This window comes from Lethenteron reissneri, chromosome 27, assembly GCF_015708825.2.
Source record: "Lethenteron reissneri isolate LAM-NWPU_2019-01 chromosome 27, ASM1570882v1, whole genome shotgun sequence".
Lineage (NCBI taxonomy): Eukaryota > Metazoa > Chordata > Hyperoartia > Petromyzontiformes > Petromyzontidae > Lethenteron > Lethenteron reissneri.
In genome coordinates, this window is record NC_083805.1 from 8,618,746 (window position 1) to 8,642,650 (window position 23,905).

The 23,905-nt window shown below is 43.8% G+C and overlaps 2 protein-coding genes across 2 annotated transcripts; both read right to left on the bottom strand.

The window, feature by feature from the left end:
• Nucleotides 1-1,745: 1,745 nt before the first annotated feature.
• On the bottom strand, nt 1,746-5,615 carry LOC133348362 (D(1A) dopamine receptor-like). The gene is made up of 2 exons (XM_061561115.1): nt 4,786-5,615; nt 1,746-2,229 (listed from the first exon to the last, which is right to left on the bottom strand). Exons 1-2 carry the CDS (start codon nt 5,613-5,615, stop codon nt 2,193-2,195), a joined length of 867 nt encoding a protein of 288 aa, XP_061417099.1. The 3' UTR covers nt 1,746-2,192.
• A 2,938-nt stretch (nt 5,616-8,553) lies between these two features.
• Nucleotides 8,554-10,706, bottom strand: LOC133348363 (trace amine-associated receptor 1-like). The gene is made up of 2 exons (XM_061561116.1): nt 9,877-10,706; nt 8,554-8,635 (listed from the first exon to the last, which is right to left on the bottom strand). The coding sequence occupies exons 1-2, from the start codon at nt 10,704-10,706 to the stop codon at nt 8,554-8,556; spliced, it is 912 nt and encodes a 303-aa protein (XP_061417100.1).
• Nucleotides 10,707-23,905: the final 13,199 nt, after the last annotated feature.

The window sequence follows — 23,905 nt, forward strand, 5'->3', positions numbered from 1 at the left end:
AAAGTGTAAAATTTTGGAAAAAAAATTCACGAAAATTAATTGTCACGGACAACGAGTCTGTGTGCAAAATGTCAGCTCGATTGGATCACGGGAAGTGGGTTAAAAAACGACCGAAAGATTTGCACGGTCCTAAGCAAGCAAGTGAACTTAATATAAAGGATTAAAAAATCGTGTTGCGTTGCAGGGTCCTCTTTAAATAGCATGTCACCGTGATTGCTGTCCGTCATCGTCAGTCCACACGTGAGGTTTTAACATTTTGGCTTAATAGTCCTGAAAAGGGGTTTAGGGTTGCTTTGAGTATTCACGGTTGTCGTGAGTGAGTGGATTCCTAGAATTGTTGTGGACATACACCACACGCGCACAGTATTTTGAAGCCGTTGCGCACGTTGTACTGAAATAAAAGTTGGGCATCCACATTGTTTGTAAAGGGCGGATGATACAATAATGTGATAAAAACGGACATGTTTTAATTGACCCACTGGAGGCTACCACTCTGTAGTCATTTGGCAAATGACAGGCATATGTTAAATGCAATTATAAGTACGTCAAAATAACTCTCCACCAGTTTTACAAGTTCAGGACCGGGTTATGACATGCTAGGGCCCTAAGCTATGCGTAAGATGCCCCATGAAGGAATGCCTCTATATTATTGTGATTTCGAAGTAAAAATAACCGTTTTAGAGAGTCTGTTTTGCCTATCGCCTTTATCTTTCAACCGATTATGTCAAACTTGAAGCTTCGTATTGTTTGGTTTTCGTGTTTAGAGGCCCCTCATAATGTGAGGTCTTAAGCTGCAGCTTACTGAGCAGGTGCCTAAATCTGGCCCTGTGTAAGTTTCATGCTCGAAGCAATTGATTGTTTCAGAGAGAGTTGGCATCAGGCAACGTCTGTGGGGGGGGGGGGGGGTGCATGTCACTTTCATATTCCCCTTTGGCTTCCACTGCGGCTCGCTAGTCCGACAGGAGATAAAGCAACACAAATTGACGTAGCCCCCTGTATTTGCCTAGACGGGTGCAAGATAGGCCCTGCAATTAGTGCTGGGACATTCAGAGACACATTTAAATGTATGCTGATAAATGCACGCACATTGCAAAGTTACGCAAAAGTGTGTTAGAAATGTCCTTTTCATGTTGTGAAACGTTATGAGATTATGTTACACTCCCTGATGTTTTACCGTGCAATTACATTTTCGAACACATTTTAATCTGCTCTTGTATAATGTTCTGAGTTTACTTTATTCCCTTCAAGTATTCATATGAGAAAGAAAAGAAAGAAGCATGACAACAGCTTAATAAATAATAACGTCCTTTATTTATCCAGGAAAAGCATTCTTGATTATTGTTACCCCTCTCATGCATTTAATTGTGGGTAGCTTTGCGTGGGAGGGAACCAGAGTACACGGATAAAGTCATGCACGAGAGGGGTAACACTCAAAGCTCCACGAATATAGATTCCATGACCCATTGTGGTATTGCTACCTATACTCGCTAGCCTGCAGCCCAAGCATATACGATAGTTGGGAATAGCCCAGGCAGTTTCCTATGAGTAGACTACCCAGGTGTAGCCCCCTTCAGGTTTCGAGACCTGATTACCTAGGGTACATTCAGGGTGATTTGGCCACTGGTGAAAGATTTCCAAAAGTTCTTGGGGAAATGCTAAGGTCTGAGCACAAATAGTTTTGAAAAAAATTTTTGGGAAATATTAAGCAATTTTTTTCAAATGTAGCTGACACACAAAATGTACAATGTAACACATACCTTTAAGCATTATAAGCAACAATTGCTTTTTTTGAAAGCAAGTTCGTTCATACCTTCAAATCATAACAATATTGTCCAATTCAACATCAATGCAATATTCAGTGCACACAAACGTGCAGGAGTTTCTATGGATATATTCAAGTTTTCCATCACTGGCTGAACAGATGCTTGACTCAGATTTTCTAAATGATTTTCGGCAGCGTTTATAAACAATCTAAACCGATATCGGTAAATAGACGTGTGAACGATTCAAACTTGTAGAGCTATCATATTTTGTTCCGACCCTCTGCTATTTTCCCTACCATTTGCAACTATAATGTTTATAAAGGCAACATTTATGATATGATATATTTACGTTTGTGTGTTGTGTCCTGTGAAATGCTATTGCAGTATTGTTTTTGTTTTGTCTTTTACACGTGTTTAGTTGTTGTTTGGTTATGGATCATTCAACGTGGGCAGTGGCTTCACAGTTCTGCAAAACAAAAGGGACACACACAGTTTAGCTGACATTGGTTACGTGTTGTTTGTTATATTTCAAGACGTATTGGAAATAGTAAAGTATTTTAAGTAGCAATTCACAGCGCATTTGTTAACCCGCTGCTGGAAAAAGGCCTCCCATTGCCATGCGGGTCATGTTTTGGCCATACCCTACGATGTTGATCATTACGGGTTGGTGAAGGATGAAAGCCCAGGTAAGGGTCAGATATCATTGCTGCCGATTTGGAAGAACTCGAGTCGCCGGGTTCATCGTGCAGTGCGCCTAACCACTGCGCCAACGCCCCACCCTATACTGCAGTACGTATGCTGAACTTCTTTCGCACCGTACGTAGCCAACCGTGCTAATTGGAGGGGGAAGGACAACAAACTAAACACACAAAAAAATCAGTTCTAAAGAAGTGAGTTTTCAATTTAGAGCACAGTACTGACCGCAAACAAATCTTCCTCGATGAGCCTCATCTTGTCGGATCTCAGAAGCGAAGTCGACTTTTGAGCCGAGTTGCTACTTGTACGGGTGATCACCGGTGCCTAAGCAGGTGTTGTTACAAGGCTTGGAGCTACACGAAATGGCTGCGAGGTGCCAGGGGAGATGGAAGCACGGCAATGGGTGATGTCGGCGGTTCCACAGGGTGTCAGAAAATGAATATACCGAAAAATAAAGTTACATCTTTCGCTATATTTATTCCTGCCTCAGCTGTATTTTTTCACCTGAAGATGATTGCTTGTGTTGCGATCGAAACGTCGTGATTTTTAATTTTTTGTATTTTTCTATCTACGTGGCTTTACCGAAAGACCCAAAGAGTATGAATTCCTGCAGTCACGAAAGCTTTTAGTTCCATATTTAAAGTTAAATAGTGTTATCGTTATTCGAGATACTGACATACATTCGATACGAATACATGCATTACACGTAGAAGTTTTAGTTTGTTGTGAATATCGATTGGTACTTTATTTTTTAAGCGACACCCCATTTTCGGCTATAATGACAAGTCCGCCCCTTACAGCCGACTTAACACCTTTATATTTGTTTTATCTCCGTGGTTTTTATTTTCAAGTAAAGTCGACACTAGCACATCAAGGGACCTTGAAGAACTTAAACATCGTGTTGTTGTTGTTGATGCTGTCATCATCCATCCCTACGGCTGTGTTGGAAGACGTCTCCGAGTTTGAACGCCGAATTAGATTGATCATAGTGAATGATTGACTATAATGAATGATGGACGACTTGCAGAAGTGTATTCATCATTCAGGAATATCCAAGAAATACCATAACATAACTAAGTATATTACATATATTCTTATTACATTGTCGGTATCTCGAATAACAATACAACTATTTTAAAAAAAAATGGTATATTCTTGTTCGGACACCTCGTACGTTTGTCCAATCGTTGGATTTTGTTAAATCACTGGATATTTTTTCCTCCAATCAATTGAGTCTGTCTATAGCTCTGTGTGTTTCTTCCTTACACATCTGTAACCTTGTGGCACCATCGACACGAGCTCTATTGTGGGTTTCCCATCGGTGACGGCGTCTAAACACAATCACAATTCTCCACCGCCGGCAAATCCCTCGGCACCGACGGTTAAACAAATCAAACGTCCTTTATTAGCCTTAACGCGTAAAAATCAGCGTGCCACAGCACCCACGTTATTTTGCGGAGTTCGCTACCTTTTCTCGCGTGCACATCGCGACGCGTGTCTCCGATGGGCGAGATTCGTCGACGGATCGCTACTTCGCGCGATGCTTGTTTTGCCCATTCTTCGTGCCGTTGCTGTCCCGGTAGTTTTAACGACGTTGACGCGTACAAGAGTGAAATAAAACCCGTGTATGTCACGAGGCACGCACCACGTTGCCATTTGAGAACGGGGCAGTGAATTTCCCTTATCAGAGACATTGCGCTGAGATCTGCAACAGATGCATTGTGATTATGAACGTAGTCGTGCGTTCCAAAGCACGTTTACTTCCAAGCGCGATTTGACCGTGTATACAATGACAGCAGCACGCGGCACACTTTTCATTAACCCCGCGTCCTGAGTGAGATGCCCGATCACGGCTAACATCATTGGCGTGCGGAATATATCTGAACCGGTACTAAACCGTCTCCTCCTCCCCACCCTCAACCCCTTCACCGACCCGTATTGACCAGCGTGGTGAAGTATAGCCAAACAACCTCCCCCCCTCCCCCCACCTCTCTCTCCAACATGACTACCGAGTAAGTTTTCGCGGTTGTGCTCTGTAGCAGCAATCCGATCTGTCGTTCGGTGTGATCTCCGACCTTTCCCTCCACGTGCTCAGAATCTGAATATTCATTTGTACTGGAGGAATCCGATGAGCTATAAAGCTCTTCCCCCCTACACACAGATGTCCAGCAAGAGCTTCAATCAGAAATCGCGCTGGGAGCTTCAATTAGAGAGCTGTGCCCCGTTATCGAACTTGCCACTGGCGGTGACCGTGGCAGGTTCACCTGGGGCAGGTGTCGTGCACCTGACGATTGCTCAAGGGCTGGCCTTGTTGCAAGCAGCCTACCTTTTCCTGCCCAGGCGATGCGTCAGCTCTTTGAAGGCGGCCCTCGTGGCGGGACTCCCCATCAGGAACACCATCGGGGTGACGAGGGTGTTGACCATCCGCGTGGTGATGAAGGGGTTCGAGGCGTTGTTGACGAACCTCAGGCACGCGCCGAACGCCTTGCAGATGCTCGAGTGGACCATGTTGGGTGACCACAGGAGGATGAAGAGCCCCGAGGCGACGATCATGACGTTGGCCGAGCGGTCGTTGGACAACGGCGTCCTCCGCACCTGCCGCCGAGTGACCACGTAGAGGCGGACGTTGAGGAAGAGCATCACGACGAGGATGAGGATGTTGAATATCATCGTGGTGTAGCCGTTGTACGTGAGACTCCCGCCGCCCGGGTTCATCGACATGCCCACGTTGGTCAAGATCGGGTAGAGCCACGCGACGGAGATGATGATCGCCACCTTGAGGTTCGTCATCTTCTGCGCGTACCTGAACGGAGACTGCACCGCGTAGTAGCGATCGACCATCGCGGCCAGGAGGGTGAGCAGCGACGTACCGTGGAACATCGGAAAGAGCGTCTCGGCGTGGTACGCCAACCCGAGCCCTTCGTGCACGTTGTAGAGCCCGTTGTAGAACCAGCCCGCGCCGACGAGGAGATCGCTCAGGGCGATGCTGAACGTGTAGATGTAGTTGTTCTTTCGGAGGAGCGTGCGCGCCGACAGGAGGGTGACGATCAGTGCGAGGTTGCTGGCCGTCGCGAGGGTGGCCAGGCACACGTGAAACGCGACGAGGGCCACGTCGCCCGGAGTTCTTGCCAAGCTCGCGAGCGACTCCGCTGCCATCGCTCTTGGCCCCTTCTTTGTGTGTGTGGCGTTTGTCTCTTCCTCTTCTTCTTCCTGCCCGATATATATAAAGGCGTCGTTGTGAACAGTGGTCGTCGTGACGGTGCTCACGCGAACTGTCGCTGGGAACCGCAGCAGCAGCAGCAGGGATTAATTAGCGGGATGGGAACCCACGCCTGTGGGTTTCGCTTAGGATCACCGCAGTACCGTTCCGACACCTATTTCAAAGGGGAATTGGCCGATATCACACCTCCATTCTGCCGGGAGATTTCAGCATGGGCGGTGGCTTACGCGACGCTGCCTCCTTGGTTTGTTTTTTTCTGCGTTGGGACGCGAATCAACAAGAGCTCGCTCGTGCAGGTGCAAAGAAAATGAGCGACGGTTGTCGTCAGCTCCCGCCACAAATTGAACTTCCAAGACTTTTATTTCGCACACGAACACAATTAACGCGGACAAGTGCACACGCCGTTGCCTACCGTGGTTGCCATACCCATGGTTATAAAAAAAAAAACTAACAACGCGTTTACGTTTCTCTCTCGAACTATGACGGACATTTACTGGGATGTCATAATGCAACCACCCACCCCAGAAGAGTGTGGAGAGAGTCTCCCAAACGAGCTGTACAGGCCGAGGGCTGAAGGAGCGAGTTGTGTCAGTGAATATGATTCGTTATCTTCACCAGCCATGATCTATCCACTGCTATGTGTATACAACTGCGTAGACCAAAAGTTAGTTTACCGAGATAAACACGCCTCGTTATTGTCTCAATTCCGTAGACGGTACTAACTTTCAGACCAACCCGTTCTGTGTGCTGCATAGCTTTAATAAATTGAACACGTACGTTTATTGCGACTAACAATAGTGTCATTCATGACTGTTTTTTTTTTGCACCCAATTGTTAAATGTTGTGGATTGCTCTCCGAAACCACCACTGGTGCTGCTGTAGCGGCAATAAATTGGCACGTTTTGTTCATCACGTGACAACTTTATGAACTGACCCTGTCGGGTGCAGCAGGGGCTACGACACACATTGTGCTCACGAGATCCGGTCCAAAACCAATGATCAATCATAGCTTTAACATTTCAGTTATGCACACATCCAGATTTAGGCATAACTTTAAATATTGAATCGCTCAAAACAAACTCTCAATTAAATGTAAATGGCGATTCAAAATCCGATGTGCAGTAGAACTGATTCTCGCTCATTGATTGCATTGTAAACCTTCGATATCCAAACAGAAACGTATATTTTGACACTTTTTTCAGACACGCAACTCAATTCTCCTGGCTGTATGTCCCTTACCACATGGGTCATTTCTATCTTCAGTCCATCCAGGGACTGACGTCCCGGAGGGAGGGGGGGATGACTAATTTACTGCAGAAATATGTTCCATCACCCTGTACAGGTATATAAAAAATGTCGGTTAAAAAGCCTAATTATTTAGAAAGTAAACTAATATATTTATTTGCTTACTTTATGTACTACCTATATCAGATATTGCATTGCCTATTCCCCACTAGCTTGATAATATCATAATAAATAGCAATAATAGTTATATATGCCAATTTGATCATTGTTGTTTTACCCTTTTATCTGCCAACAAAACTGACACCTTTTTTACGAGGAGTCATGTTTGCATAGACCACAATACCTGCAGTCATAATGCAAACAAAAAACATAACTCTAATGTATGCACTGTCCTTGAAGTTGATTGGTCCACACCCGAGACAGCTTTCCTTAGAGCGCCTTTTGGCGTCATCTGGTCCAACACCATGTGAGACTAGGCTCTAAGGAAAGCTGTCTCGGGTGTGGACCAATCAACTTCAAGGACAGTGCATACATCAGAGTTATGTTTTTTGTTTGCATTATGACTGCAGGTATTGTGGTCTATGCAAACATGACTCCTTGTTAAAAAGGTGTCAGTTTTGTTGCCAAATAAAAGGGTAACAAACCAATTATCATATTTTTTACTGGCAAATGAGGTTCCAATGGTGTATATGCCAATTTGTCAATCTATTGCTGGATGAAGGCCTCACCAGCACCATTTCGGTTCCTAAACGCTGATGGAGAGGACTGGTGCACCGTTAGAGGCATCACTGTTCACCGATGTTAGTCATGGCCAGGATGAAAAACTCAGCCAACTTGTGTCAGTATATCCTGAAGCAGGCCAAATGGTCAAATCGTTCAGATACATCTTGAATGTCATTTCACAGTAGATGGAAACAAAATACCCATTGTTTATTGTATTAACCTGCGTACATTGTTGTGCAAATGTGAGTAGTTGTAGGTAGAACAATCGAGTTCTTGCCAATCTCGCAGATTAACTTGTGAAATATGTACGACTTAGAATTTTCCTGACCCACTGATGTAAAAAAAAGAACATAGAAAGGGACAGCTAAACGGTTCAATTGAAGCGTATGATGTGAGATTGCTCTGTTGCACGAGGTGTTTTCGGGGCTCAAGCTGGAGGTGTGTTTGTATAAGAGAGTGCGGCATAATTGGAGGCAATGGCTGTTGGGTATATATTGCCTCTTGACAAATGTACCTATACGTGACTTAACCGAAAGAACCAAAGAGTATAAATGTAAGAGATACTCTTACTTCTTTCGGTAAAGTTACGTAGGTAAAAAATGAAATTAAAATTAATTTTTAAAAAAAGTAAGAGATTTTTTCGATTTAAAGCTTTCGTGACTGCAGGGATTCATCTTCTTGGTTCTTTCGGTAAAGTCACGTAGAATGGAAATAATAAAATAATAAAAATAAAACATATTAAAATAAAGTATTTTATTTTAGTATGTTTTATTTTTGTTGTTAAAGTAATAAAAACAAAACATATTAAAATAAAGTATTTTATTTTATTATGTTTCATTTTTGTTATTTTATTATTTCCATTCTACGTGACTTTACCGAAAGAACCAAGAAAATGTAAGAGATGTTTCATGCTCTATGTTCCACCACTGCTACCGTCGATCCACCGCCGTCCTTCCGCTCTCTTGCACCAACATTTGGATGAACAGATCTGGAATGAAGCACACAAATTGTTAAAACAATACCGTAGATCTTAGTAAATGTATTGTCATCATGAATATGAAAAAAAGCGTACAGTCCTAATAACAGTTTAACACGCAGGCTTTCGCGACCAATATCATCCATAAGAGGTTTTTTTTTGGGTTAGATCGCGTAAATATATAAATGTGTCGTTAAAACCCGCCACCACCCGACACAGCCAACTAGTAAGGGTTGTCACGCAAACAGAACGTGCCAATTCGTCACTGGTACAGCACACTGGTGTGTTGGAGAGCCAAGCCACAACATTTAGTTTGAACGACACGTTTATATATTTAACCCATAAAAACGCACTTATGGAGTACTAATAACAGTTTAAAACACGGTCACATTATACCTACACGATCTAACCCAGAATAAACTATGCATTCTAACAATGGTTGAGAAAGCCTACGTTTAGAGTTACAACCCTTTGTCAAGTCACTGCATGCTGGATGAAGACTTCCCTTTGCTGTGTCGGTCTTTGGGATTTATGTGGCCAAGCTTCACCACTCTGGTCAGTGTGCTATGGTGAAAGGGGTGGCCCAGGATCATGGTGAGCTATTGTTCACCACTGAATGCAATCTGTGCCTGGGAAATCAAACTCTGGTCGCTGTTCCATCCCTATGCGATTATGACACTAGTGTTTTTTTTTAAATCAACAACAACTAAAATGGAACAAACGCACCACAAAACACACAGTGAAAAGAATTTTCCAACTGTAGTATGCATTTATGCATCTCCAAATAACTAAGAATGTCTGTACGCTATATTTTTTGGGAATGTAAAATGTTTGGTAATCAAATCTAACCTGTAATATATATAAAATATATATATAATTTCAACTTATAGAGAGAGCTCTACTCAAAGGCATGAGGAACCACAGACCAGCGGGAAGGCAGCAACGCGATGAGCCGGTGCCAGCAATTGCCCAAGCTCTGCAGTCCTCTATGAATGAAGGTGTTTTCAGCCAAAAAAAAAAACCCCCACGTGTGCGAGGTGGAAACACTCTATCCCGCACAGAAGGACAATGTGCAGTCCACGTGTCCTGCTGTATTGCCTTCTCCTGGCAAGCCAGGGTATGGGCGCCTCCTCGACGTCCAAATAAAAGCCAAAAACGTGCAGAGCATCAACTCTCTCCGAAGGAACTCGCCACGCCTTGACACCATTCCCCAAAACAATGCTCTTCCTCCGCCAAACCCGCGCACGCGTTACCTATTGCAAAGCAAGCGGCGAGCGAGGTTCTTCGCGGAATCCCTCAGCAGAGGGCTTCCGACGAGGAAGATGATGGGGGAGCTGAGCGTGTTGAACATTCGGATCACGTTCACTGGATTGAGGTTGTTTCTACGCGGAGGTAAGCACAGGCCGAAGCCGCCGCACACGCTCGAGTTGATCAGGCTTGGCAGCCAGAAGGCGATGAAGACCGTAGACGCAACGATAATGAGCCTCGCCGAATTCTTCTTGGACTCCCCGTCGTTGGCAGGGTCGCGGCTGAGTTGCCTTTTGGTGATGAAATACAACCGGAGATTCACCACCGTCATGATGACCAGGAGACAGACGGTCACCACTATTGTCGTGTAACCTTGGTAATTGCGAGCAGTGTCCGCCTTCACGAAAGCCATGCCGAACGCTGTCAAAAAAGGCCACAGCCACATCCAGAGGACGACCATCAGCACCCGGGCGCGTGTCATTTTCTGCGAATAGCTGAACGGAGAGGACACGGCGTAGTACCTGTCCATCATCGACGAGAGCATGGTGAGCAGAGAGATGCCGTGAATCGTTGGGAAGACGTTCGTCACGCTGTAGATGGAGCCCACGTTGTCGCGCACGTCAAACACCCCGTTGTAGAACCAGCCGGCGCCCATGATGAAATCGCTGACGGTGAGACTGAATATGAAAATGTAGTTGTTGTGTTTGAGAAGTCCCTTTGCATTTAGGAGAGCGCCGATCAGAATTGCGTTCGAGATCACGATGGCGGCCGCCAAGCACATGTTGAACACGATGACGAAGACATCGAGGGGAGTTGCTGCTGCCAAGTTCTCCATGTGTCCTGAATGTCGTCCCTTCGTCGACGGCGAGCAAAGCTTTGTGAGGCCGAATGGCTTCGCGCAAAATTGTGAGCTCATGTGGGGGGGGGGGGGGGGCACACTCGACACTTTAAATAAGAAGGCTTTATTATTCCTCCGTGGCCCATTAGCGTGACATTTTAAGTGACACAGAAGGGAGGTGGAAGCCCCATGCACCTACCTACATTGTTATGTCACGGCCACTAATTACTCACAACCGTGTGCACGCATATAATTCATGTGGGGTTGATTAAGCATGTATGCTGCTCCACTTGGCCTGTGCACATCACCTTCGTCTGAGGATAATTTCACAAAACGATAGCACCGTGGATGATGTTACGATGCACCGTAATTTTTTGCAAAGGTGTATGCAGTTTAATCTTAATTATGGAGCTTTCGTGACTGCAGGAATTATTCTTTGGTTCTTTCGGTTAAGTCACGTCTAAAGATAAAATAATAAATTAAATTAAAGCTTTTATTTTAATTTATTATTTTATCTCTAGACGTGACTTAACCGAAAGAACCAAAGAAGAATGTATGCAGTTTGTGTGCGTACAATGTCCCTATACTCTTTTGTTCTTTCGGTAAAGTCACGTAGGTATAATTTTCGATTTAAAGCTTTCGTGACCGCAGGGATTCATCTTCTTGGTTCTTTCGGTAAAGTCACGTAGAAGGGAAATAATAAAATAATACAAATAAAACATTATAAAATAAAATTCTCACGACGTTTCGGCCACAACAGACAGCTCTGTCTGTCTTCACATTGTGTTGTGGCCGAAACGTCGTGAGAATTAAATTTTATTATGTTTTATTTTTATTATTTTATTATTTCCGTTCTACGTGACTTTACCAAAAGAACCAAGAAGGTCACGTAGATATAAAAAAACTACAATGTCTCTTTGTTCCATTTGAAGCGACTGTTACGTCGAGCTGGCGTGGAGCGGTGGCACAGTCATTTGTGCACTGCCCGATGAACCCCCGGCAACCTGAGTTTGAATCCCAGCCACGGTTCCCATCTGAACTTGTCCTGGACCTAACCCTTGATCAATGTAGTCTTAAATGTGGTGGTTTGGTAATGCTATGTATAGTTTAACAAGCCACATGACCACACATGGTGTGATGAGGCCTTCATCCAGCGATGGATTCACAAAGGGTGGAAGGATTTCGATAAAGCACACACAGTACTGCAGTTGGCATGGGTCACATGTATAGCTATGATTACATAAAACATTATGCTTAAATTATTGTTGAAAGTTTTTTTTTTATGCCTAAGTGGCTACCAACCTGTTACGTATCTAAACTAATGACGTATTCAATTGTAAGTGGTTTTTTTTTTCGATTTAAAGCTTTCGTGGCTGCACGGATTCATCTTCTTGGTTCTTTCGGTATAGTCACGTAGAAGAGAAATAATAAAGTAATAAAAATAAAACATAATAAAATTATTCTCACGACGTTTCGGCCACAACGCAAGGCAGCGTCATTCAGACGCTGTCTTCCCGACAGACCTGTTTTTCACCCGAGGACGGCTGCTTGCGTTGTGGCCGAAACGTCGTGAGAATTATTTTATTATGCTTTCTTTTTATTATTGTATTATTTCCCTTCTACGTGACTTTACCGAAAGAACCAAGAAGATGTTTTTTTATGCTTTCAAAACTTACCCAGCAGGTTCTAGCTCACGTTACATCCCTCCGTAATAGCACCCTTACAATGCCCTGCAGCACTGTCATCGGTGCACTGTGTACACGTTTAACACACGCGTCCACTCCATTCAGTGGCGTAGTAACGACATTATCAGCGGCGATCGGTCAGTTCGGGCCCCAATATTTGATTTGTCTCGCACGGTCGCACCTCGCTGCCCACTCGCCTCATTGCGCTCACGGTCTCGAACATTTAACGCTGTAGGGGCGCTTCGGCTTCGCAAAATGCAGCCACCGCAACTCCGTAGTCACCTCTTCGCAATACGACCGACGCGTATCTCGTGAAATAAATATCCCAGAAACGGAGTTCTACGTGAAAGCGTTTTCATAAAATAAATGTAAATCGCGTATGAATTAAGTTGTTGTTCTTCTACACAGCTGTTGATGAAAACATATATCATGATGGTTGTCTAGGGGGCACTAACTCGTCGCTTTGTTTACGGGGGGGTGGGTGAGCGGGGCACCCCCTGCATGCCCCACGCGAATTATGGTCCTGACTCCATCGCTCCATCTCCATGGAGCTCGATAGATTGTTACCATCTTCTTGGTTCTTTCGGTAAAGTCACGTAGAAGGGAAGTAATACAATCATAAAAAGAAAAATAATATTATTATATTATTATATTATTTTAAAATAATAAAAAGGAAACATAATATTATTATATAATTATATTATTTTATTATGTTTTATTCTTATTATTTTATTACTTCCCTTCTACGTGACTTTACCGAAAGAACCAAGAAGATGAATCCCTGCAGTCACGAAAGCTTTAAATCGAAATTTACAAGAGGAGGTTATCTGCAGGGTCATCCGTGTTTTTTGTGACCGCGGATAAAAGAATAAAGGGATTCGTGATATTCATCACCCGGCACATTATGTACCGCAGATAGGATGAGTTAATTACGGCGGATAGTGAGAAGTAAATTACGTTTGACCACATCTGGCTTGAAACAAAGCAGGTTTTATTAGATGCATTTTACGTGTTTTAAAGTAACAGCAATATTCTATAACAATTATTTGAAATGACATTCAGATAAACAAGCGCATGTATTGTACCTTCACAAAACCACCGGCTGTAACTGGGATTACAATCATAAGTGGGAGAGATACATTGTATAATATAGGTTTTGTTGGGTTAGATCACATCAATAGAAATGTGTCGTTAAACACGCCACCACCCGACACAGCCAATAAGTAAGGTTGGTCACGTAAACAGAACATGCTAATTCGTTACTAGTACAGCACACCGGTGTATTGGAGAGAAAATCCACAACATTTACAATCTGAGTACGACGTTTCGTCAGTATGTACAACTAGCATCATCAGGCGACAGACAGATTTGTCTAGAAATCCTCCTGTTTCGTTCCTTAAATAGAGGGACAGATGTGTCATGTCGTCACTTGTGAGCTCTTCTTGTGCGAAGGGGGGGGGGGGGTAGGAGATTAATGAATACATATAAATGACAATGTGTTAAACAGAGATAACTTGGTTTCTTCAAATCAAAACGTATTTAAACTTGTACAACTCAACATTTTCTCTTACGAAATCGATCTTATTTAACAGTTGCGCCCGGTGCCCATAATCTTTATTCACCCTGAAAATAAATCCGATGAGCCATGAAGCTCTACTTCACAAATGTCCAGTCGGGGCAGGGTCAGAAAGTTACAACAACAAACAATGCCAAGCCCCCCCCCCCCCCTCACACAAAACGATAGGAGTGCAACGTATAGGAAAGCTAAGCAAGTCCCTCAACAATGAATCACGTTTATTAGGTGACAATGACATAACCACTCTGATTGGAGCTGTAAAAGTCGTCGGCGTTTGGCACCCTCAAGTATCCCGATTAGGCGGTCACGGTCGGGCCTGTTGCGGTGGAGACATCGCTTCAGGGATTTTTAAATCCTTTATATTAAGTTCACTTGCTTGCTTGCTTGCGGGCTTACGACCGTGCAAATCTTTCGGTCGTTTTTTAACCCACTTCCCGTGATCCAATCGAGCTGACATTTTGCACACAGACTCGTTGTGCGTGACAATTTATTTTCGTGAATTTTTTTTCCAAAATGTTACACTTTTTAGGAAAAAATAAATTCTATTTAATTACCAATTGCTTAATGGTGGCAGGCAATCATCTGACCCATAGGTGGAAGCCATCTCAAGCCAGAGGACGAGAGGACTCTAGCCGCCACGCATATAAAGGATTTATAGTGAAAAAGTTTGTTTTTACGGGTTAATTTTTTGTTGTTCCTTGGTTGTTTCTATTTTCTGTCCGCACCGCTAATAGATCAGTTGTCCTTCCCCCGCACCTCCGATTTGCACGCTTGGCTGCTATGTACGGCGCGAAAGAAGTTCAACGTACATACATTCTGCATTTGTGAAAGGCGCTCTTGAGAGCCGTTTGCATTTTCAGCCTCACAAAAATGCAGATCCGTATCCTTAACATGTATTAACTACATCCTATATATGCATTATAAATTACACATGCAGAAATTCGGATGTATAAGATGCTATTTCTTGTTCACGAGTAGGCTACGTTTTTCTAAAGGACGTTCACACTCTACCCGTCATTTCTTATTTTCAAAACAACGTATATTTCACTGAACAGCACTTACTTGAATAACAAACGCGTAGACTGGAAGCACAGTACCATGTTTAAACACACCAGGTTCTTCGCAAAACTCCGTGATACGAGCGATCGAGCAAACGAATTAACATGTCAGATAAAAGGCCTCCCGAAATGACCCATTCCCATAATTTATCAACAAAAGCCACAATTGTACACAAATCACTCTACAGTCCTTATTTGGAACTAAGTGAGTGCCTACTGAGATAATTGGGAGCATTGAGTACGGGAGACTTTTGGGTATACACGAACATAACGAGATATACAGCCTACACATCCAGTACAGGCCATTATATACATACAGCGTATATATAAATGAGTGCACATTAACTTTAGTGTTCGCTATATAGACAATGTCAAGTTGCGCTTACAGCACTTGCATAGCCAATTATGTTATTGTTTTATATTTGTATTTCTCAACTGATTTATACCTCAATTTTGCATTGCGTCACATTCCAGTTAATGCTACGGTTTAAATCACCCGTTGTCATTGCAAAGCTGACTAAAAGTCGCAAATGACAAGTTAATTTTTTTTCCAAATTGCTCAAAACTTTCCAGCCCAAGTTTTTTCATAGTTGAACAGTTTTTTACTTGGCAAATAAATCATAAGCAATGGCATAGAGAAATAATATGGTTCATCCGATCTTGCATATTTCACACACCTGGTACTGCCATCTGAAAAATATTTGTTGACCTTAATTTGGGTCTTGAGAAGGTTTCATCGATCAAGTGCCTTGGCTCCCAGGATCAAGGGCAAATCTGAAGGAACATTAAGACAACGGACATTCATTTGAACCTCGATAAATACTCTGCTGTGTTCATAGTGTCACGCACATTCATAATAATGTTAGAGCTCTTGGTAAATCCACTGCTGGATGAAATTCTACAACATGCCGTGTCGGTGATTGGGGGTTGCTTGACCATACTTCACCACGCTGGTCAGTGTGAGTTCATAAAGGTGGGCTCAAGATATCACTCGCCAGCTACTCATGATATCTATGGCCAGGAATCAAACTCGCGCAGTGCACTAACCACTTTGCTACCGCTGCACCCATCATGCATCTGTAATGCAAAGGAAATGTGTAAATCATATATATAACATTCAAGGTAATGAAGAATTTCTAAATTATCGGTGAATACTAACTGCTGAATACCTAGATATCAATGGCTAATACGTAAAAAAACACAACCTTTAGTATTAAAGTCGTTTTTTAATGCAACATCAGCTTTGTCTATCTAATAATATTTAAGGACATATAAAACACATAATCAGCGCCATTGCATGTTTACCCTTATAATGTTAACATATATTACGGTAAAATCCACGAGTATTTGACACTATCCTATACTATGATGACGACGGCGAAAGCCTTTATGCTCCTTTCATTTAAGTTGCAAATGGTGAACGTTTTGGAAAAAATCGCAGTGCAGTACTGCACACACTCTTCTGCCGTATATACTCTTCACATCCTCAGTCATGAAGACATATCGATTCGCAAAACTATTTCAAATCTCAGTGTGAAAATTAGAAATCGGTTTTACCCTCTCTGGCAATAAACAGATGTTAAGATGTTCAAATACTACGTAGATACCTCCTCACATGATATTCCAAACCTCAATGCTGAGAATATGTAGAATAGACTTTGTTATTACGACCATATTTCAAATTCGACATGCTAAGGAGCGCACCGAGTGTATGGTCAAACACAATCTACAACAAGCACAGTGGATAGGCCTTCATCTCGCAGGGAATTGACAAAGAGCTCCGAATAATGAATCACTTAACAAGCGGGCTTCTAAACAATAACATTCACAACGAAAATCCATGCATCTACACAGTTGTTGCCGTGCCAAGTTTTTTTCTCAAACGGTTCATGATGTTCCATTCAATGTAAGCACATACTACTGTATGCAGTGACGACGTAATACACGCGCGGTTTAATGTAATATATAAATACCCATTTGTACAAAATCCCAATGCAAGGTTTTACCTTTTAAAACGGAAGATCCGAGCCAGATTCTTGAGAGATGCTCTGGTCAACGGGCTCCCGACGAGAAAGGTGATGGGAGTGCTCAGGGTATTTAACATCTGAATGATAATGAGCGGGTTTTGTCCAACGTCAATAGAAATGCATCTCTTCGATAGCGTACAAATGACCAGATGTAATAAAGCAGGTGCCCAAAATATAATAGAAAACGTGGCAGTGATTATGATGAGCCAAGCAGAGCGATTATTGGAGTTACCACTTCTCTGTTTCTCTCTGTTTTGTTGACGTCGAGCAACTACGTAGAGTCTGGCGTTGAGAAGTATGATAATTCCTAGCATCCCGACGGTGAATACTATGGTGATGAATCCTTGGTAGCTTGATGCACCGTCGCCGGGATTCATGGCCTGCATAAATAAGGAGAGGAGTGGAATCAGCCAGGTGAAGGCAATAATCGCCAACGTCTTCGCTCTTGTCATCTTCTGCGCGTACCTGAACGGGTGCTGCACTGCACAGTATCGATCAGTTATTGCAGCCAACAGAGTGATTATTGAAATGCTGTGTATTGTTGGAAAGATTTTCTCGGGACTACCGTAAGCGGCGTTATTGTAGCGAATACTGAAAAGGCCAAGATAGAACCATCCGGCACCGACAATTAAGTCAGTCAGTGTGATGCTAAATGCGTAAAGGTAGTTGTTTCTCTTCATGAGTTCCCGTGAACTCAGAAATGCAGAAAGCAGCATTGTGTTGGTGAGAACAATGCTCGTTGCAAGACATATGTTGAATACCACAAAGACCGCATCCTTCGGCGTTCTTGCGAAATCAGCGAGCGGAATGGGCATTGTGCAATCTTTAAATGATAGTGCCGTCGGTAACGTACGCGCATAGACAGCTCTTTAGAAGAGACTTCTGATAGGGTAGGATTTATATAGACGAATTTCATCCCCTCTTGGTCAATTACGGTGTTGGCTTTGGGAATAGAGAACGAGGAGGTTATTTTTTGTGTGCGTGTGGGGGTTTTTATGCCTCATGCACCCCGAGGAATAGTGATTGAGCTTGATCGTGTATTGAGCAAAACTCCTCAGGAATATAACCCGATTAGAGCAGTTATACATCCATACGGTTGCAAATCTTCGTCTTCATATGGCTGCCGGATAGAGCAACAACTTTACTTTTACATTGAGGTGGTTGAGCCAGATATTAGCGTCAAGAGTATCGTGAATATAAATGGTTTACGATGAATCAAACGTATTTTAAATAAAATGCTGCCGTCCATTGTTAATTCCACACTGGATGAAGGCCTCCCCCACACTGTGTCAGTCACGGGTGTCCTTTGGCCATATGCCACCGTGCGGGTTCAATGTGGGTTGGTTGAAGGGGTTGACTGAGAACAATTCCTATAGGCACATCCCCACCCACCCATGACTTCATCAGCATTGACCTGCGTGGAGAGGTATGGGCTAGGGCTGAACGATGAATCGATTTCAAATCGAAATCGCAATTTGGTACAATGCGATTGGCAAATCGCAAAGGCTGAGATTTTTTTAGCGATTTGAAAAGTCATGTTACTTTCTTATTGGAATTGTTTTCTTTTTTATTATTATAACTTTTTTATTTAACTTAATAATTGTTCTATGAAATAAAATAAAAATCACATTCTAGATTTGAAGCTTTCGTGACTGCAATGATTCATATTCTTAGGGTTTTTTATTTTATTTTTTATTTTACTTTTATTAATTGAAATTTTTTTACCTACGTGACTTTACCGAAAAAACCTAAGAATATGAATCCTTGCAGTCACGAAAGCTTCAAATCTAGAATTGTTCTATGTTTGATTGTTCTATTCCAATGAAAACATTTTACTAAATACGTGTTGGAAGCAATTCATATATTTGAAGTTATCAGCCTTGCATTAGCATATATAAAGCAGTTCATATTTTGATGGTATCATGTGGTAATGCTCCATCACACGTTTTAAATCTATTACACAGTAAATATTGAACTGAAGCTTGACTTAAAAAATGTAATCGCAAATCAAATCGCAATATCTGTCACAAAAATCGTTCACCACCGTCGCAATTAATGTCCACGCTTTTATGCAGTCGGGGAAAACGATTTCTCTCTCGTTGTTTTTGTTTTTCCATTTAAGTTTTTCAAACGTTGCCAGTTTGGACCCCCCCCCCCCACACAAAAAAACACAACAATGGGGAATTCCCGAGCTGTGCGCGCCGTTTGGCTCCACCGAGGACTGAGTTGACCAATCAGGCTCCATCCATCTCGAGCAAAGACCCCGCCCCCCATGTAGCCTTAGCAGACTGTAGGGGCAAGTGCTGTTAGCGAGTAGCACCTATGAAGGCCGGCACGGTACACGAGGGGGTGGGTGGCCAGCAACCACGCCCGACCGCCTTTGTCTCCCCGGTGGCGATGTTTTACTACACACCGTACTCAGGTACTCATTCGAGGCTGAATCGACATAGGGGAGGCCCAGGACCGGTTTAGATAATCGTCACCGGGTGTTGGCCGTGTGCGGGAATTGGACCCTTGTCACCTGGTTCATAGCGCAGCGTAGCGCTAACCGCTACACTACCTCTCCCCACATCTCGAGCAACAACACAAACACCCTCATCCGATTGCTCTATGTCAAAACAGATGATGAAGGTGACAATGGTGGTAATGAAGCTGGTGCTGCTGATATAGATATGATGAAATATATATGCTGATTAGCAGAAAGGGATCCTTCGGTATTACCTTTGAATCCCTGCAAACATGAGCGTCACATCCACATAATTTTTTGGAGAAAATTATTCGCCACATGTTCACGCGATCTGCTCTCCCCCCCCCCCCCCACCAGCCAAAAAAATATATATGAATCGTAAGTTTGGTCGTAGAAGCCATCCGTGTTAAAAGCACGTGTGGATTGCGTCGTGCGGAATGAGCTGCACACGTTCAGCGTGCAATGTGAGAAACTTGCCGCGAGGTTTGGCGAAAAGTGTGCAACATGGTTTTTATTATTATTATATACTTGGTTCTTTCGGTAAAGTCACGTAGAAGGGAAATAATAAAGCAATGGGAATTGTATTATTTATTTTGGATTATTTTATTATTTCCCTTCTACGTGACTTTACCGAAAGAACCAAGAATATGAATCCCTGCAGTCACGAAAGCTTTAAATCGAAACATGGTTTTTGTTTTCTTCTAAGAGGACACGAATGGATACACACAATGTATGATGTGTGCAGTTCTTGGGGCAATTAGACCTGGCAGAAAAAATATAAAATAAAAAGAGGCGAGCGAGAGTACCGTAGTGTTGGAGTGCTTTAAGAAATTGAACTTGATCATGAAAATATACACATCGACATGCCTTTTGACATTTTTTACCGGTGAAAACTTTGAAACGTTGACCCAACAGTTCCAACCACATGCTAACGTTGGTCCAACGTTTCAAAGTTTTCACCGGTAAAAATGTCAAAAGGCATGTCGATGTGTATATTTTCATGATCAAGTTAGATTTCTTAAAGCACTCCAACACTACGGTACTCTCGCTCGCCTCTTTATCTTTCATAATTTTTTTCTTCCAGGTCTAATTGCACCACGTACTGCACACATACATTGTGTTTATCCTTCGTATCCACTATGACATGGTTCAGAATATAGATAATGACGAAGACAATTAAATAAAAGCTTCTTCTTGGAGTGGCAGATGGCAGCCTTCACGTGGCCCACTGTTGAGTTAAAAATCGCGACGAATGCCATCAACGATCATCGATCTCCCGATCTGCAGAGCAACAACACAAGAAGCTGAAAAGACTACACAGCCGAACCATGCTGGTGGTGAGTAGGGGTCGGCACGGTTTGAACCGACTCAAACTGGTTTCAAATTGAGCAAACCAAACGAAACCAAACCAGCGACGACTGAACCAAACCAAACCAAAACCAAACCAAACTAAGCTAAACCAAACCTCTTGAGTTGGCTTGAACCGAAAAGATGCGCGGCAAACAATATTCGCATTCAATACAAATATCAAGTGTATTAATCGCTAATTTCTACGCAGGCTTTCTTCATATTGAGATTCACTAGCAAGTACTGGACGACGATGTCGTCCACAGCCATCTCCTCAAGCTTGGCACGCCCAATGTCCTTGAACGCAGTGTGGTAGTTCAATGGCAGTGAAACCCCAACACTAGGCAACATCCGCGCCCACGAGCGCACACACATCTCGGCCTTGAACGTGCACTTGTGCAGGTTTGGTCGGTCGAGAAAGGAGCGCTTGGCGGCCGAGTTTGCTCTCTCGGAGGGTACGGACGACGCCGGGATAGGCAAATAGTCGAGGGCCACGCGTCGTAGGCGCGGGTACTTGCCGCCGTACAGCTTCCACCACTCGACGACGTCCATGCTCAGGTCCTGAGTCGGCTCAAGCAGGAAGCGGTCGACCTCGGAGGCGGCGCCGTCGTGAGCGTTGGGCGCGTAGACCATGTCAAAGAGGATGTTAATGCCGCCACGCGGCGCCGCCTTCGGCGCCGCGTCCGTCGTCAACGCTGGGTAGCGCTGGTTGAGAATGTCCGTCATCATGTCCTTGATATTGCTGTACTCGGCCTTTACAACCAACCAAACTAGTTTGAGCCGGTTCCACCCTGTCCGAGCCAAACCGAGTCGGTTTTCGTAGCCCCAAACCAAACCGAACCAGTTTAAACAGAGCCAAACCAAACCGATTTGGTTCGGTTCAAACCGCGGTTTGGTGGTTTGAGCCAAACCGTGCCGACCCCTAGTGGTGAGTTACCCTCTAAACATCACGTGCAGTACCGAAGCCAACGACTGGATGTCACTCGGGAGCTTTATAAAATCACAACACGTATTAGCATTTGTCTACCGATCAATTGTACACATTTTTTGAAGAGCCTCCTCTGACGAATAACTTTAGGGGCCGTCCATAAATGACGTCACGCGATTTTGGACGAGTTTTGCCCCCCCCCCCCCCCCCGTTCGTCACACGGCGTTATAAAAAGTCAGACCCCCCCCGTTAAATATGACGTCACGAAGCTCTGCCCCCCCGAGAAAAATATAACATGCTTCAAATCGCTTTAAACTATTGTCATTGTAGAGCGTATTTAATGTGGCGCTGCACTCTGATGTTGTAGGAGAAAACATTTATTAAAAAGTCTATTTAATTAAGTAGAACGTGTTGTCTATCTATATATATAAAATCGTTCATGTCTGTCTGTCTGTGTGTGTGTGTGTGGACTTTGGCCCATACGCACTTTCATTGGACGGCGGTTGCCCCTGGCAACGGCTAGCCACGCCTTCGCCGCTTTCATTGGACCTGGCAACGGCTAGCCACGCCTTCGCCAAGGGCTGCAGTTTCATTGGACGGCGGTTGCCCCTGCCAACGGCTAGCCACGCCTTCGCCACTTTCATAAGCTCCGTATTTAATTAAATAATAGCCATTACACAGTATTGTTGGAGCGCTAGGGGGGGGGGAAGGAACGCCACCCGTACCCTGCCTCTTCCAAGCCGACAATTTTAGGCGAGGCCGCAGGCTTTGCACGCTACTAGGCCTCGACACCCACCACGCCACTCTGAGGTAAATTCATCAAAGTTTTTCCTACTCTTCACTACACCCCCACCACAATGTGTGCTATTAATATTACTTTTAAACCCAACGCGCCAACAATCGATTACTTTAATGTTCACTGTACAAATACTCATTAAGCTGGGTGAGCGTACTGCCAGTCTATCATGTACACTGTAGCCTGCTTATTAAGCTCGGTGAGCGTACTGCCACTCTATCATGTACACTCTAGCCTGCTTATGAAGCTGAGTGCGTGTACTGGCAGTCTATAATGTGGACTCTTGCCTGGTTATTATAATCGATTCTTTATATGTTCTTTGTACAAACAGTCATTAAGCTGCTTGAGCGACCCCAGTTCGATTCCAACTCACGCCCACCACCGCTGACGATTATTTGAAACGGACCTGGCCCTCCCCTAGGTCCACTCAGCCTCAAAAGCGTAACTGCTGTCGTGTGTGAACATCGTCACTGGGGAGACAAAGGCGGCGGGGCATCGTGGATCCACAGACAGCACGCTGTGTGTCTCTATGTATGTGTGTATGTATGTGTATGTATGTGTTTGTGTGTATGTGTGTGTGTATGTATGTGGGTTTTTTTTAATGTCTTTATGTGTATGTCTGCGTGTCTCTATGTATGTGTGTATGTACGTGTGTGCATGTGTTTGTGTGTATGTATGTGTGTGTCTATGTATGTGTGTGTCTATGTATGTGTGTGTATGTGTGTGTTATGTGTCTGTCTGTGTCTGCATGTATGTGTGTGTGTATTGTGTATGTGTTTGTGTGCATGTATGTGTGTGTTTGTGTGTATGTGTATGTCTGTGTGTATGTGTTTGTGTGTATGTGTGTGTATGTATGTGTGTGTATGTGTTTGTATGTGTTTGTGTGTTTACGCTCGCATTACACAAATGTGTTGCTGGTCTAAGGCGTTCCTCGCACAGCATTGCCGCTTTATTATTTCAGTCGTTTACTGCCTTACGCACCCTGAAAGTCGTGTGTGTCTGCAGCAAGCGCGTGTATGTGTACCTATGGACGCGCGCGCGTGTGTTGTGTAGGGGGAACGGTAGTGTAGTGCTTAGTGTGCTGTCTGTGTCTGTGTGTGTGTGTGTCTGTCTGTGTCTGTCTGTGTGTGTCTGCGTGTGTCTGTGTGTGTGTCTGTGTGTGTGCGTGTGTGGTGTGTGGGGAGCGGTAGTGTAGTGCTTAGCGTGCTGTCTGTGTGTCTGTGTGTGTGTGTGTCTGTCTGTGTCTGTCTGTGTGTGTCTGCGTGTGTCTGTGTGTGTGTCTGTGCGTGTGTGGTGTGTGAGGAGCGGTGGG

Excerpts from the sequence above, each read along its gene's own strand:
- LOC133348362 (XM_061561115.1), bottom strand. The coding sequence starts at position 5,615 with ATGGCAGCGGAGTCGCTCGCGAGCTTGGCAAGAACTCCGGGCGACGTG. Across the intron at positions 2,230-4,785 it reads CATCGCCTGGGCAGGAAAAG|AACTGTGAAGCCACTGCCCA; the intron begins GTAGGCTGCTTG and ends TTTGTTTTGCAG.
- LOC133348363 (XM_061561116.1), bottom strand. The coding sequence starts at position 10,706 with ATGGAGAACTTGGCAGCAGCAACTCCCCTCGATGTCTTCGTCATCGTG. Across the intron at positions 8,636-9,876 it reads CGCCGCTTGCTTTGCAATAG|ATCTGTTCATCCAAATGTTG; the intron begins GTAACGCGTGCG and ends GCTTCATTCCAG.